Genomic DNA, 15,454 nt, shown 5'->3' with positions numbered 1-15,454 from the left:
TCTGCTTTAGTGTCAACTAGCTGTGGTGATGGTTCTAGTGAAGGAAGCAACTACAGATTCAGATTGGGCAGAGAGTGTTGAAGATAGGATGAGCACATCAGTATGATGATTCAGTTTGGATTTTGCTTAGGTAGGAAGCAGACATTTGTCGCACTCAGGACTGCAGAGACCGAGTATATATTGCAGCAAGTTTGGTGAGTTGTGAAGCAGTGTGGCTTCAGAAGATGCTCTGCGTGATCAAGAGCAAGAGACGACTGTGATGATAGGTCGAAGCACATTGAGATCATGGTACAGAAAGGAGCAATGAGGCTCCAATGCATTTCTATAGTCGAGTAGGATGTTGACATTCTCACAAAGTCTCTGTCCCAGGGTGAAGTTTGTATACTTCAGGGACAAGCTTAGATTAGTTGAGAATGCTTCCCTCAGTTAGAGGGAGTGTTGATGTTGTAGCATCAAGGGGCAAACATTCTCCCTAGGTCAGGATATTGATAGGTCAAAGGTATTGACTAGGGGCCATGTAATGTGGCTAGGGAGAATGGCCCAGAGAGCATCAAGGCCCAAAGTGCTCCCCCAGATTGCCAAGAGGTACTTGGCTAGTGGGTAGAGTGAGTGCCTTTAGCATCGGGCAGGTATGTTACCATTCAATTGGCATGTAGGAATGGTAATAGCCCAGGGTTTCACCATAGGTCACAGGTGTTGACTAGGTTCCAAGTGACGACTTGGATAATTGGTGACTTTGCTCCAAGTGACAACTTGTTGAGCATGATGTTGATGCAGGATGCTTTCCACATGGTTCTGTAATAGAACATGAGGTGGATGAATTCATCAACGTCGCAAGTTCTTTCAACCTTTTTCTTAGGATAGAGAAATTTTTCAACAAGAGATCACTTGAAGACGTTATTATGAATACCTCCCTAGCTACAGTGTTGAATTTTTGTAGCTATGGTCGATCTTCATAAATTGCTTCAAAATATGAAAGAAAAGATAAATATAAATCTACACTTCAAGTTGGCTTAAAAAGAGGAAAATTGAATTTTTGAAATTCAAATTATTCTTGCCTCCAAAATCAAGTCAGCCAGCCCCAAAGGTTCAAGTCGTCTTGGCCCTTTGACACCTATTCAGGATCATTGATTTGCTATTATAAAGGAAACTCATTTTCCTCATTTGCACACCAATTCAGATCACTTTTTCATATACGTATTCTTCTACTCATGCGAAGGAGAGAGAGATAATACACCTAGTTTATGGACAAATCGAGTTTATTGCCAGATCGAATTTCTGGGCAAATTGAAATCTCTGTGCAGTTCGAAATCTTTGGGCAAACAAAAATCTCTGAGGCAGACCGAAATTCTCCATGACACAGTTGACTGAATTTTTGAGGCTACTTATCTCCGTTTGACCAGGTTTGACCTTGTTTTTGATTGGAAAAGATCAGATTGTATCTCTTATTGAACTGAATAATTTCTCTAAGAAAAGGTTGTCGGATTTTCCCCTAGAAGAGGGTTTTCCTAGGGTAAATATTTGTGTCTATTGTTTGGCTATCTCTTTATGATCCTATTGTCATTATTTATTCTACTATTGAGATCTTCTGTGTAATTGCTTAATGATGATGGTGAATACAAGAAGGATTTAACTAAGAAATCATTAGAAGTAATTATAATATTAGAAGACCTTGAAAAATCAATGCCCCTAAGATGACAAGACGTCCTTAAGATGGCATTGTATCTTCTTGATGGATGGTGCACTTCTCTTGATGGTGTTGATCACATGGGACCCCTTGGGAGGGGTAGATGCACGCTCTACCTAGTTGATGTCATGTCCTACCTTGATGATGTCATTCTAGTTTGTCATTTGATGATGACATGAGCCTTTTGGAGGATGGCGTGGGCTTTGGAGAGCTATGCTAGTGATGTGCCAATTCATTTTATCCAATACTTATGGGATAAGATACATCCCTTGAGTTATTCCTTGCACCTTTTTCTGGAGAGACATGCCTTTTGGATGATGACACCACCCGTGGAGGACAATAAACTCACATTTGGGTTATTTGAGGCTTATTTTCATGTTACTTCATTGATTTGGCCATCTTTGGGGACTGGAATTTCGCGTATCCACCTTGTTTCATGGATTTTATAAGTTTTAGGGATTTTTAGTCTAAATTAAGGGAAATTGACATGGCTACCCTTATATAAATAGGGGAGTCGATCTTCTCTTTGAATCATTGTCACACTTGGATTATTGCAACTTTGTAATAGTGATATTTCTCTCTAGTGTGCAATGGAGACCTAGTCGAGTGACTTTCTTGGGTGGATGATATGATGTGATGTGATCTCTTTTCATGGATGCTTATGGTGGATCTTGGATGTTGCATGGTGAAGTAAGTTATTTATTTTCTTTATCTTGGTTTTATGTTCCATGGGCTGTATATTCTGGTGTTAAGTTAGTTTTTTTGGTATTTGCTTTGTTATCCCTTGTTGAGATAAACCCTCCCTTCAAGTATTTGAAGAATAGAGATAGGTTTTTCTTTTTCGTAATCATCTGGAAAATTGAGAACCTAAATTGAAAACCCTAGGGTAAATTAGATCCATTCGTTTTGTTTGGATTTAGAACTACTCCAAAATAAACCCTAGAAAAGTTTTTATCTTAGACTCCATTTGCCCTACATCTTGTGTTTTATCATTTAATGATTTGTTGTTGCATGCCCTAGGGTTTTGTTTTGGTTAAAAGTGTATTAGAGAAGCTAGTTTAAAGTTTTTTCATTTAATTTTCAGCCATTATCTTGGGCTGACGTCATACTTTATTCATTGTTATATGCCTTATTAACCATCAAAATTTGTTGTAATTTGTTCTTAGTTTACTCTTGAATTTAGTTTTCATTCCATATAATTTTTATACAATTTTGATGGCTAAATTTGCAGTATAAACTATTTTTTTCTATAATTTGCTTGCCTAAAACCCTAGTTTATATCTGCCTTGGAGTTTTTCTTGATTTGGTGTGTTCAGGTAACTTATCTGAGACTTTTTAGGTTAACCCTAGCCTTTAGATTGACCCTTAGGTTCTTTGAACCCAAATCTTGAACTTACTCCTTCATCCATTATAAACCTTAGTTTGTCACACCCTTAGTGGATGTTTGTTGTAGGATCCTTAGGGGGCATTTAGCTTAATATCCTTGGGTTGCTAGACTCCTAAAGCCTACTAACTAATCCTCCCTTGTGTTGGATTGTGTCCTTCACTAAAGAGAGGGGAGTAGTTGTTGAGGGGACAGTGAAAACACCCCCACGTGTTGCACATTGTCTAGGTCACCTAGTGAGGCTTTACACTAGGTGCTAAGTTTCATTGTAACATTTTTGGCATTGTTGCTAGGGAGGAGTCAAGTCCTCCTTGAGATCCAAAGTTTATGCTTCAACTTTTTTTCTTGATAAGTATATCTTAAAACCTTCTTTAGTATGCTCACCTGACAACTCCATTGGGGAATGAAGTTCTTGGTTGTCATAGATTTTCAATTTTTTTATACTTGTAGGGTGAAATAAGCATTTTAAGCCATTTAAGATTCACCCTGCGACTCCACATTCCTATATTATAAAAATTAAATGGGATAGAAAATGACTCCTTGGGATTTGCATGTGTTATACCTTGCTTTGGATATCCAAGATGTTCCAGGATACCCAAATCAATTTAGTCCAAGTTGTATGAATTGTCCAAAAGTTGATGGTGATCCTTCTTTGGCCATTACTCATGTTGAAAGATTCCTGAATTAAATTTTAGAAATTAATAGGGTGCATGAAGATGCATTTATGAGATTATTCATTACTGCTTTAGGTGCAAGACATTTGGATTGGATTACATATTTTTGCATCCCAAAAAGCATATCTTCCATTGCATAACTTGTTGATGAATTTCTTAAACATTTGGGTCTAAGGTTCCAAAAGTATGAAGATACCCTTTGGAAATTGACCATAGTTTTTCAAAAATAAGTACTTCCTTTTGAAAATGATGAAGACATCATTGAAGAGTGTGAGGAAGAAACTGTTGTAGAAAGCTATCAGGAGTAGGTACGTGAAGCCTCAGTTGATCTAGTCAAAGATGAAAACATTGATGAAGGTCATAGTGAAGATCATACCGATGAAGAAGATCTTGATGAAGAGACCATTCTTTCACATGTAGGTGATGATGAGGTTTGCTATTTTCCTTTCAAAGTCTTTCAATTCCATGATACCTTTTGTGATGACTTAGAAGTGGAAGATCATGAGGTTGAATCGTTGGAAAATAAAGATCTCAATGATTATATACATGTTGGAAGACGTAAGTGGGATATGAGCTATTGTCATTTTGATGGAAAACCTATTTATGATATTGATCATGATGTAAAGAATTATCAGAGTAGTGATTCTTTACAAATGCAATTTTGGAAAACTCTCATGACCACTTCCATCCTTACACACATAGTGATGATCTTGGGCAACATGAGGAGGGTGTGATCGCAAATTTGTTTCAACAATCATTACCTCCTTTTCATGACAATGTTTAGCCATCCCTATACTTAGATTTAGATGGCTATCCATATATCAAATAAACACTGGAGTACCATTTTGAGTTTGATATTTGTGAAGGGCATCAAGTTTTTCAAAGCAAGAATTTTCACCAGCTCTTCCTACATGTTATCCCCAACTTATCACTAAAGATACATTTGAAATTTATATGTGTGGGATTGAAATAGCTATGGGACAAAGTTGTTCTCAATTTGTAGTTGTTCCCAGTATTTCAAGTTATGCAAAGGGATGCAACAGACATTAAAACCTGAGCAAATTTTTTTTTGAAGACCTAAATTCATCCTTCCTTTTTCGTCCCTGCTTTTGTTGAGAAACCTCTGCAGATTCCTGATGATCGTTTCTCAAAACTTTGGGGATGATATCAATAGAGGTTATTTCCTAAGCAATATGGATAACTCTTCTGAGATGGTTGGCTTGTGTCATGAAAGCCCTACTTGGAGCAAGGATGAGCCAATGTTGTTTTATTTCAACTCCATTGTAGCCCATCCATATGATTTTGATTCCTTCCTTGATCATTGTGTGAAGTGGATTTTAGCTTCTAATTGCCTTATACTTGATATATCATTGTTTTATTAGGTTAGTATAGGTTGTGTATCATGCATATTGATTTTGCATCCTTCCTTTCTTTTATCGTATTGATTTCATTACATAGTTATGTGCTTATTTGTTTCAAAATAAAAAAGAAATGGTAATTATTTAGTCTATATTTTGATATGTAGTTTTTATAATTTTTACTATTCTAGGGTGATGGCATCATCCTGCTACTATCATACTAACAGATTCTTGTAGAATCTAGCAAAATGTAGAGTGATGCAGGTTATAGGCTTGCGAGCTCGAGGGATTGCTAGGATTCTCATGCACTCCTCATTCGAGTACATGGATCATGCACTCTGTGGAGAGCACATGTCTTGGAGTTTGGAGCTAGATGTTACCTAACCAATATACATGGGTAACCCTAGGAGAGCTTTTCTCCTATGTTGTAGCTTTCCATCCAACAACCATGCAATGATCCATAAATAGTTGGCTTTAGATGCTTCTCAACCTCTTTCCAGCCGATGCACTTATTGGTCTATTTGACTCATCAAATGGAAGGTGGGTCATTTATTGTGAGGTACTTCAACCATTTTTACGTTCAAGTGCTTTCATTTAAATTTTAGGGCGTTCTACTATGGATCAGAGGTTGACATTGGATTATAGACTGCGATTCCCTATGTACTTATTCCCTCACTTCACCTTGGTGGTTATCATGTCCCTAGTATAGTGTGACCTTCATTAGGGTATTTCTTTCATTGTCGAGGAGGGGTACAAATAGGAGGCTTTGAAGATGGTAGCACTCCATGCCATTCATATTTAACAATTGTCATCATTCCTTTATGTCCATCATCCCATATTTTGATTGGTTGTTGCCAGTCACTTGTATTGGTTCCTTGTTGGCCTTGTCTTATGAGAAGAAAGCGTTGATGTAAATACCTTAGGTTGATGCAATTGTAAGAAAAGAGCATGAGCCAAAAATCAAAATGCAAAAGAATGGCAAGGGATATAAATCAAGAAAAAGTCAATTGTAGCTTGAGTTGTACTCATTATATAACCACTCGTCTGTGAGAATATCCATGCATATCATGCCTATCGAAGTAAAAGGAATTCTCAACAAACATCTTGACCTCGATGAGGAGATAAATTGCCCATCATTAAAGGGGGATTATATCATCTATTATTTGATAAATCAATAATGTTTGTTAAACAAGCCATAACAAAGTAAGAAAGAAAAAGGAAAATATGGGAGCTTGGAAAAACAAACACAAGGGAAGGTAACTCAAGCATCTAAGCGTTCCTTATACAAAGATGCTCATGGACAATGGTTTGCATAACCTAGTATAAGACTATGACACATTTCATGAGGTAAAACCCAAGTCATAACACCTATCACTTGCACATATCATTTGAAAGGGTCGATTTACAAATTATTCCTCCCCGCAAGGTTGGGAGCACCTAATAAGGTCTTGTGATAACCCTCCCATACCTAACTGAGGTGCCTTATGCACAACCATAAGCTAGTAGGACATTTGAAGATGATACTTGTGTGAAGTACTTCGATGGATTTAACATTGAATATTGTCCACCTTGATGCTTTTATGGCTCTTGTACCTGTGATGTTGATTTCACATGATTCTTTAAGTATGTGTTAGGTGATTCTTATGAGGTGCAATACGATCCCCTGAGGGATAAACCATCACCTTGAAAAGGATGTCTAGCTACATTCCATGGTGACACATGACACTTGATGATGGATGTTGAAGCCCCTTTGAGGAGTGTTGGCCTTGAAGAGGAGTTAGCATTGATGATGTGTCCTCCTCTAGACCCAGGACGTTGGACACTAATCATTGATGTTAGGATGTTGACATGAAAGATGGTGTTGGCATTGTACCTCCTTGATGGATGTTGCACTTCTGTTGATGGCGATTGATGGTGTTGATCACTTGGGACCCCTTGGGATGGGTACATGCACCCTCTACATAGATGATGTCATGCTCAGTGTTATTAGAACGGAATCGAAACTGGTTGAATCGACTGGTTTGACTATTTTGAGGCCCTAATTGTTTTGACCAATGGCACAAAACAAGAAAAGGTCAGTTTAGTACCAAACTTGCTAGTTTTTGTACGAAACCGATTGGTTTGGTACTGAATCGACCTTTTCTCATTGAACCGACTTGCTTGCTTTTGTATAATGTGACCAAGGACTCTCGAAACACAATTTTTTAACATTACCATTAATTGCTTTAGGATGTTTGAGAGTTGTTCCAACCTCATTGGATTTCATATGGAGAAAGTAGAATTTCAAATCCCAAAATCTATAAGGCTTAATAGTTTTCCGGATATCAGGATTGAGGATTGCAATGTTTCCATTGTATTCTATCATGCATTCAATCAACAACACCAAGCCCTTTATGTACCTTGATGTTGTTGGCATTGATTTTTGAACTCCTTTGTCACGACCCTAGTGAAAGTGTACCCATCACTCAAACAAAATCTCGATTTGACATGTTAAGCTTTTTCTATCTTATTTTAATGCTTGGAGAGTGATACTGATGATTGTAATCCCAATATAGGCAATGATTTTGATGATATGTAGGTATTTGTTGTAGCACGATCTCTTTTGGACTTGAGAGGCCATCTAGAGCCTCTTTGTTTACATATTTTTGGTTCAACGATGGATTGTTCTCGACGTTGTTTTGTTTATATGCACACTTGCTTTATATATGAGATTCCTTGCATATTTGTGTGTAAGGGTTTGGATTCATATATATATATATATATATATATATAGATATATATATATAAAACCCAAGGGAGAAACCATCACCTTTAAAAGTATGTCTAGCTACATTCCATGGTGACACATGGCACTTGATGATTGATGTTGAAGCCCCTTTGAGGAATGCTTGCCTCGAGATGAGGACTTAGCATTGATAATGTGACCTCCTCCAAACCCAGGACATTGGACACTAATCGTTGATGTTAGGATGTTGACTTGAGAGATGGTGTTGGCATTGTACCTTCTTGATGGATGTTGCACTTCTGTTGATGGCGATTGATGGTGTTGATCACTTGGGACCCCTTGGGAGGGGTAGATGCACCCTCTACATAGATGACGTCATGCCTAGTGCTATCAAAACAAAACAAAAAGGGTTGAATTGGTCGGTTTCACTGTTTTGAGGCCCTAATTAATTTGACCAATGGCATAGAACTAAAAAAGGTCTGTTCAGTACCAAACTTGTTGCTTTTTGTATGGAATCAATTGGTTTGGTACTGAATTGACCTTTTCTCATTGAACCAACTTGTTTTCTTTGTATAATGCTACCAAGGACTCTCGAAACACAATTTTTTAACATTACCATTAATTGTTTTAGGATGTTTGAGAGATGTTCCAACATCATTGGATTTCATATGGAGAAAGTAGAATTTTAGATCGCAAAATCTAGAACACTTAATAGTTTTCAGGATATCATTATTGGGAGGATTGCAATATTTCCATTGTATTCTGTCATGCATAAGGTTACAGAGCTAGCATTCAATGAAGAGCACCAAGCCCTTTATGTACCTTGATGTTGTTGGCATTGATTGTTGAACTCCTTTTTCATGACCCTAGTGAAAATGTACCCATCACTCAAACAAAATCTTGATTTGACATGTTAAGCTTTTTCTATCTTATTTTAAATTTAATGCTTGGAGAGTGATTTTGATGATCAAAATCCCAATATAGGCAATGATTTTGATGATATATAGGCATTTTTTGCAGCATGATCTTTTTTGGACTTTAGAGGCCATCTAGAGCGTCTTTGTTGACGTGTTTTTGGTTCAAAGATGGATTGTTCTCGATGTTGTTTTGGTCATATGCACACTTGCTATATATATGAGAAACCTTGCATATTTGTGTATAATGGTTTGGATTCATACACGCGCGCGCGCGCACACACACACACACATATATATATTTCAATGCCAACACCATCTCTCAAGTCAACATCCTAACATCAATGACTAGCATCCAAGGTATTGGGTCTGGAGGAGGTCACATCATCAATGCTAAGTCCTCATCAAGGCCAACACTCCTCAAAGGGGCTTCAACATCCATCATCAAGTGTCATGTGTCATCATGGAATGTAGCTAGACATCCTTTTCAAGGTGATGTTTTATCCCTCGTGTTATATATATATATATATAAATCCAAACCATTATACACAAATATGCAAGGAATCTCAATAATAAGAGTCAATAGGCTAAGAGGAGGGATTCGAGTCTATTGCTGTAACCTGGATTGACTCCTTGTTGCTACCTGGTGAGCAACCCGTAATAGGGGGATACCAATGTATTTCTCAATGCACTCTCGTCGATGGTCTAGGTCCATCATGTGCCAATGTAGGTGTTCCATGGAGAGACCCTCTCTGTTTTTGTGCATATCTAATAAGAATTTTCTGAGTAAATACTTCATGTGCCAATATAGGTCCACTATGTACATGTATTGATTATATTGTCCACGTGTGTGACCTACATCGGGCACCCAATTAGCCATATTTGCTAATACTTCCGTGTTGAAGAGAAGACACCACTGGTTGGCTATTTCCTTTTTGACATGACAGATGTCTTCCTGAATAGGAGGTAGGGTGAGATCCCAAAAACATGTTGCCGAGCTTTCAGCACTAAGCTAAGCTTCTGTGCTACCCCGATTGCTGTGCTCTTGATATTACGTTGCCCCTCGACGAACACAAGCTCTCTAACAAGGCATGTTGGTTGCACGAGGAGGAAGGTTAGGCCTGAGAGCGAGGAGGGGGGTGTCAGAGAAGAGACAAGGGTGGATGAGGGGGGAGGTGTCTGCAAGAAACCGTGCTCGAAACAATGTCTAGGGTAGGGGGTTGAAGTCAAGAGAGGGTTGAACAAGAAGCAATTTTTCCAAGAAATGATGGTTCAAGAGAGAGGGTGCGCCCCAAAGGTTAGAGTGCCGAATGAGAATGAGGTGTCAACAAGAATGCAAGGGAACAAAAACTGACGAGTAAGAAATAGAATCCAAAACCTTAACAAAGGTGGAGTTCAAAATTAAGTCACCTAAAGGCATAAGAGCAAGAAATAACCAAGGGGTGAGGAGAATTGACCTGCAACAGAGTGTGGCTAGTCTGTTGTCAAGATGGCATCCCACTGTACCAGAGCTCTCGAGCTAGGTCTAAAAGGAAAGATATGTCTTCTGTCCAAGAGCGACTTCTATTGGATGACGCGAATTGCAATTCAGAGCTAGAAAAGGAAAACGTTGGCACTGTGGAGCAAAGCTCACTAATGAGTTGGCATTCCTTTCTGAGAAACTCTCCAAGAATGTTGAGAAAGTATGAGAGTTACACGACCAAAGGAAACCGTGTGCATGGTGCAAAGGACAAGGCAGGGTCGAGCTAGCAACCAAGGACCCGACTTCGCAAGAAATGAGTCCAAGTTTCCAGAGCCCCAAACTTAACCACTTGAATCATCCAACATTGTTGGAGGTTCTTCTGTCCAACGTTGCCTCCAGATGTGATGTGGGTGGTAACTAGAACTAGATCATTGAAATTCCTCATTAATGGCAATGACATTCGACCAATCGCACAAGGCAAACGAGTTAGGCAAGCAGGTGCGAAGATCATCTGCCAGAGTGAATGGATTTGATGCCGGTCTGAAATGCATGGGTGGTGCTCCATTTGATGAACGCTGGACAACAAACTGAGGGCGTCCCTTGTGCCGTAATTGCCCTACATGTTTGAACAATTAAGGTGATGTGCTACCATGTCCCCTAATCATGTGGCTAGGTCGGATGGTGGCAGCCTAACCCCCACCCTCTTGTGTATGAAACACCCCATCCAAGGTAGTCTATAGGACTCTATACCAATGTTATTAGAACATATCTTTTATATTTTCTGACTCTTAATAGCAAACAAGGGATATTCATATGCTAGAATTTTGACATGTACACAAGGGTGGTATTGAGTGGTGTCATTCTCTCACTAGTAGTTACAAAACTCCTTATAATATCAGTGTCACAGCATGGTGACCTTTAGCTATGAAGCCACGACTGAGAGTCATTTACTCTGTCAAATCACCCATGACTTGCACTCATTCTCGTTTACAAAGACTGTTAGAATGAGGATCAACATTGACAAACACCTTTGCATTAGCATGAGACAAATGTTTATTCCATTAACATATGATTTCACACCTCCAAAAAACTTGGTCAACCCAATTATGATGGGGCATCGAGTGGAACCATTTTTTTGGGGCTTGATGAATACCTTTTTGATTCGAGAGGGTAAAAAACGCCTTACAATATCAGCTTTACTACATTGCTACCTTTGGCTATGAACCCACCATTTAGCAGTATCTATTCATCAAAGCCAACTAGGACTTGCATCTGCCCCATATGCAAAGACTGCATTAGCATGTTACCCACTGTTAACAACACCTCTGCATTAGGACGAAACCAGCATATTGAATTAACACGACCTCAAACTGTGGAAAGATTTAATCAACTGCATTATGATGGGGAGCATGCCTACCTGGTTTTGAACCTGGTTCATCATCTTGGAAAGCACTCCATCCTACCACTAGACCATAGTCCGATGTACATTGAATGGAGTAGTCTGTCTTTCTTAAAATTTCATTTGAGAATTGGTGAAACTGATTGACTTCTTTTCCACTCTCTGCTTGGTTCGCAATGAATACAAATATTTCCTTTGGCAACCTTCACCTGAATTATGTTAATCAATGTACATTGCCTATCTTTTATAATTGTTGGCTTGTTTCCATATATTATTATTTGTTACTTAAAGAAAGTGCTTAGTGTTCGTTGACATTGGCCAGAAATAAGACTTTCTTAGAATCCATGAAAGAAATATTTATAGACTTCAGCTGTAAAGGACATTTTGTATAAGCTTTCCAGTTTTATTATGCATGAAATTGTGTGATGCATATTGAGATCAATAACAACCTTATCCTGGGCACTGTGTAGAATGCAAGGAAGGAGGTCAATGTGCAGCTAAAGAATGAAGCAGATTTTTACGGAGATATTATTATCGTTCCATTTATGGACCGTTATGAACTTGTAGTGTTGAAGACTGTTGCAATTTGTGAATATGGGGTAAGAATATAGTACCCTTTCAAAGTGTATTCTCAGATTTGGTAAGAAAGTGCAAAAGTTGGCTGTTTGGTAGCACCGATTGCCTTTAACCTGCAAAATTTGAAATATATGTCCGTGTATTTTCAAGATTATCTACCATTCTATCTTCATATTCTGAGAGGCACATTGTTTGAAATAAAAGCTCCATATCTAGTTGTTGTCTTAATCGATATTTTCTTTATAACTTTTTTGAAAACCTGTAATTGTTTTAGTAGTTAGATGAATCAAGAGTTGAACTTTTACAGTGATCATTCCTTTAGGATTTCCTTCTTTTGATTTCCTTTGGGTACATATGCTCTGAGAGAAAAGACACATAAAATACATGTTGCTGTTGCTGGATTTGGAGGAAGTCTTTTTCCCTGTAAGTGCTTCTCAATTAGGACATCTTAGAAGTGTTTCTAGTGTGGTCAGCCCTTAAATTTGATTCTGAAGGCTCAACTGATGAGTTTGTTTTTTTGGGTTAAATAGTTTTTTACAGTTCTCTGTATAAAAACATGAACTATATCTCTTCTATGCTTCCTTTTCGAGCCCCAAGCAGCTAAGGATTAAGAGTCGATGTTGTTTTCCCAGATTTTGGATAATGATGAATCATATCTCAGCCACTTCATTGATTGTCTGGAAGATTCTTTTCTTTAGTTTTGCATTCATTTCCTACAGCTTAGATGGATGGGACCTGGGTTCTGCTTTATATGTTGATTTGTACTTAAAACTCTGTGCAGGTTCGAAATATTTCTGCAAAATACGTTATGAAATGTGATGATGATACCTTCGTGAGAGTGGATACTGTATTGAAGGAAATCAAAAGAACTCCCCATGTACATGGCTTGTATATGGGTAACCTTAATCTTTTCCACAGGCCACTCCGTGTTGGCAAATGGGCTGTAACATATGAGGTTAAGTCAGAGACTGTTGGAAGTGTTTTATATTTAAGTGAACATTGAGTTTGTCTCCCAGAATGCTATAGAATGGGGTTATGCGTTGCTTCTGATTAAGATTTTGCTAACATAGGTTGTTGATTTTTTGAGGTTCAGGAATGGCCAGAAGAAGAGTACCCCACTTATGCAAATGGACCAGGATATATCATTTCAAATGACATAGCGAATTTTGTTGTATCTCAACATGCTAATCACACTTTGAGGGTATTATATTTGATAGCTCATTCCTCCAAAGCATTATGAATGTATTCTAATTTGAACTATGTTTATTTTGGTCAGTTTTCGTTTCTTTCCAATCTGACCCATCTTAGATGTTTGGTCCAGCTTTTCAAGATGGAAGATGTTAGCATGGGGATGTGGGTTGAACAATTCAATGCTTCTTCACGTGTTCAGTACTCTCATAATTGGAAATTCTGCCAATATGGATGCACAGATGATTACTACACCGCACATTATCAGTCTCCCAGACAAATGCTCTGCATGTGGGACAAACTATTGAAAGGGAAAGTTGAGTGTTGCTCCTTGTGAAGGTGGTAGTATTGTTTTGCAGCAATTGCCTGTACATTTAAGAACTGTTTACCTGTATTCAAATCCTACCTTGAATGCATTATCCAGCTGTCAATTTTGATGAGTGTTTTGAAGACCTCTTCGCTGAAGTTGAATATAAGTTTACAATCATTTCTTACACCCAAAGAAAGCACCTATAGAATGGTACTGTGCTTAGACTCCAATCATTAGGCTTAAAGCTATGGATACCTTGATGTGGGTGGTTGTCCAAAGTTTCTGTGTGTCTGTAACAGTTATGCAGACAAAATATTCAGGAGTTTCATCCTCTTGTTCACACGGCATGTAAATTTCATGGACCCATATGGGACAGCCTATTACCATCATAAATGTCTGATCGTTATGCTTAAAGATTAGATACCTTGACAAATAGGCTGTCATTTCCCAAATTTTTATAATGGGAGTAGACATTGGTTGTCATGAGTTCCCTTGTTAAATCAGATGTAAATCAGGCAGACGCTTCTTTGTATTTATATACTGTCTTAATCCTTTTATCAGTGCACCTCCTAAATAATCAATTTTATGGCAGTTGGAATTGATCAGCCCTGGAATCTTGTCATTCTTGTATTGTTACTTTTGGTTTGATAAAATGTGGCTTTCTGTCTGCATTGTTGCTTTTAGATTTGATAAAATATGGTTTTCTGGGTGCATGAGGCACACAAACGTAGGTCTAATAAGATAGAAAATTATCAGAATAAAAATAAATTGTATTTTGGAAATTGTGATATTTTGATGTGTAATTTCAATAATACAGCATGTAATACAGACTCAAAGATATAATGCATAAAGTGAAATTCAAAATTGACATCCCGGAGCTTAGCTAGAGGATCCATAGAGGGGGTTTATCCAATGGTGCTTGCTGAAGAAAAGTACAAGATCTTGGCTTAGAAAAACACTGTTGCAGTTTTACATCTCCCTTTTGCCCCTTTCTGGAATAGAGGATTGAGAATTTGGTGCAAAGAATCTAGGGACAAATTGTTAGCTTTCAAGGTTACTTCGAAAGTTTTTACACCATGTTTGGGGGTGCATCATGAGATTTAGGGTTCATGGTATATGATGATTCATCAGCCCATGTATGCTCTGTGATGGATTTGGATTTGTACATTTGAGATGACTTACTTGGTGGTTGTTTGACTTCATTTGGGTGCTTGCATGATATTCTTCCCTAGGGCATTGCAGATCGCATGATAATGTTGGTGACATTCTACACGATAACCACATGGAGATGGTTGCTAGGAGAATACCCAGCTGGAGTGTTTCGCAACCCAAAAGAGGGTATTGGACCCTCGACAACAAAAGGTCATTGGCATGTTTCCATGGCTTAGGAGGATTGGTGGAATTCTTGCAGGAGGAACGTTGGACAGATCTTGTGCGAAGCCCTTGCATTTGGAGTATTTCCTGTGGATGATATCAACTTGGAAGCACTCCACGTGTGTGACCCTGTGTTATGTAGGTTGTTTCTAAAGGTATTAACCCCCTTATGTATTGTTGGCATCCCTTCTCGTATATATAAAGGAAGGAGAGAGTCCTTCAGAGATTTTATTCATAACTCATTTTGTTCATTCTTGTGTAGATGTGATGAACACGAGTGCATCACTTCTCCCTCTTTCTCTTGAAGTCACTAGGGTTTCCTGGGATGCTAAAACATGTTGAAGATTTGGGTTAAAGGGTTTCATCCTTTAGAGATTTTGAGATTAGGGTTTTGAGATGAAAC

The 15,454-nt window shown here is 38.2% G+C and overlaps 1 protein-coding gene across 1 annotated transcript in view; it reads left to right on the top strand.

Annotated features, from left to right (window-relative positions):
• LOC149227740 (hydroxyproline O-galactosyltransferase GALT6-like) overlaps positions 1–14,282 on the top strand; it is a 36,542-nt gene extending 22,260 nt beyond the window's left edge. The window contains exons 4-7 of the mRNA XM_089377901.1: positions 12,074–12,202; positions 12,961–13,134; positions 13,273–13,380; positions 13,501–14,282. Of these exons, the coding sequence (XP_089234027.1) occupies positions 12,074–12,202; positions 12,961–13,134; positions 13,273–13,380; positions 13,501–13,704 (615 nt within the window). The 3' untranslated portion in view covers positions 13,705–14,282. The remainder of the gene's footprint in view (positions 1–12,073; positions 12,203–12,960; positions 13,135–13,272; positions 13,381–13,500) is intronic.
• Positions 14,283–15,454: the final 1,172 nt, after the last annotated feature.

The sequence above is a fragment of the Pinus tabuliformis genome, chromosome J (genome assembly GCF_031772625.1).
Source record: "Pinus tabuliformis cultivar Carrire ecotype Pingquan chromosome J, CPIR1, whole genome shotgun sequence".
Taxonomy (NCBI): domain Eukaryota; kingdom Viridiplantae; phylum Streptophyta; class Pinopsida; order Pinales; family Pinaceae; genus Pinus; species Pinus tabuliformis.
The sequence above is the reverse complement of the archived record's forward strand: the minus strand, read 5'-3'. Positions and strand labels throughout refer to the sequence as shown.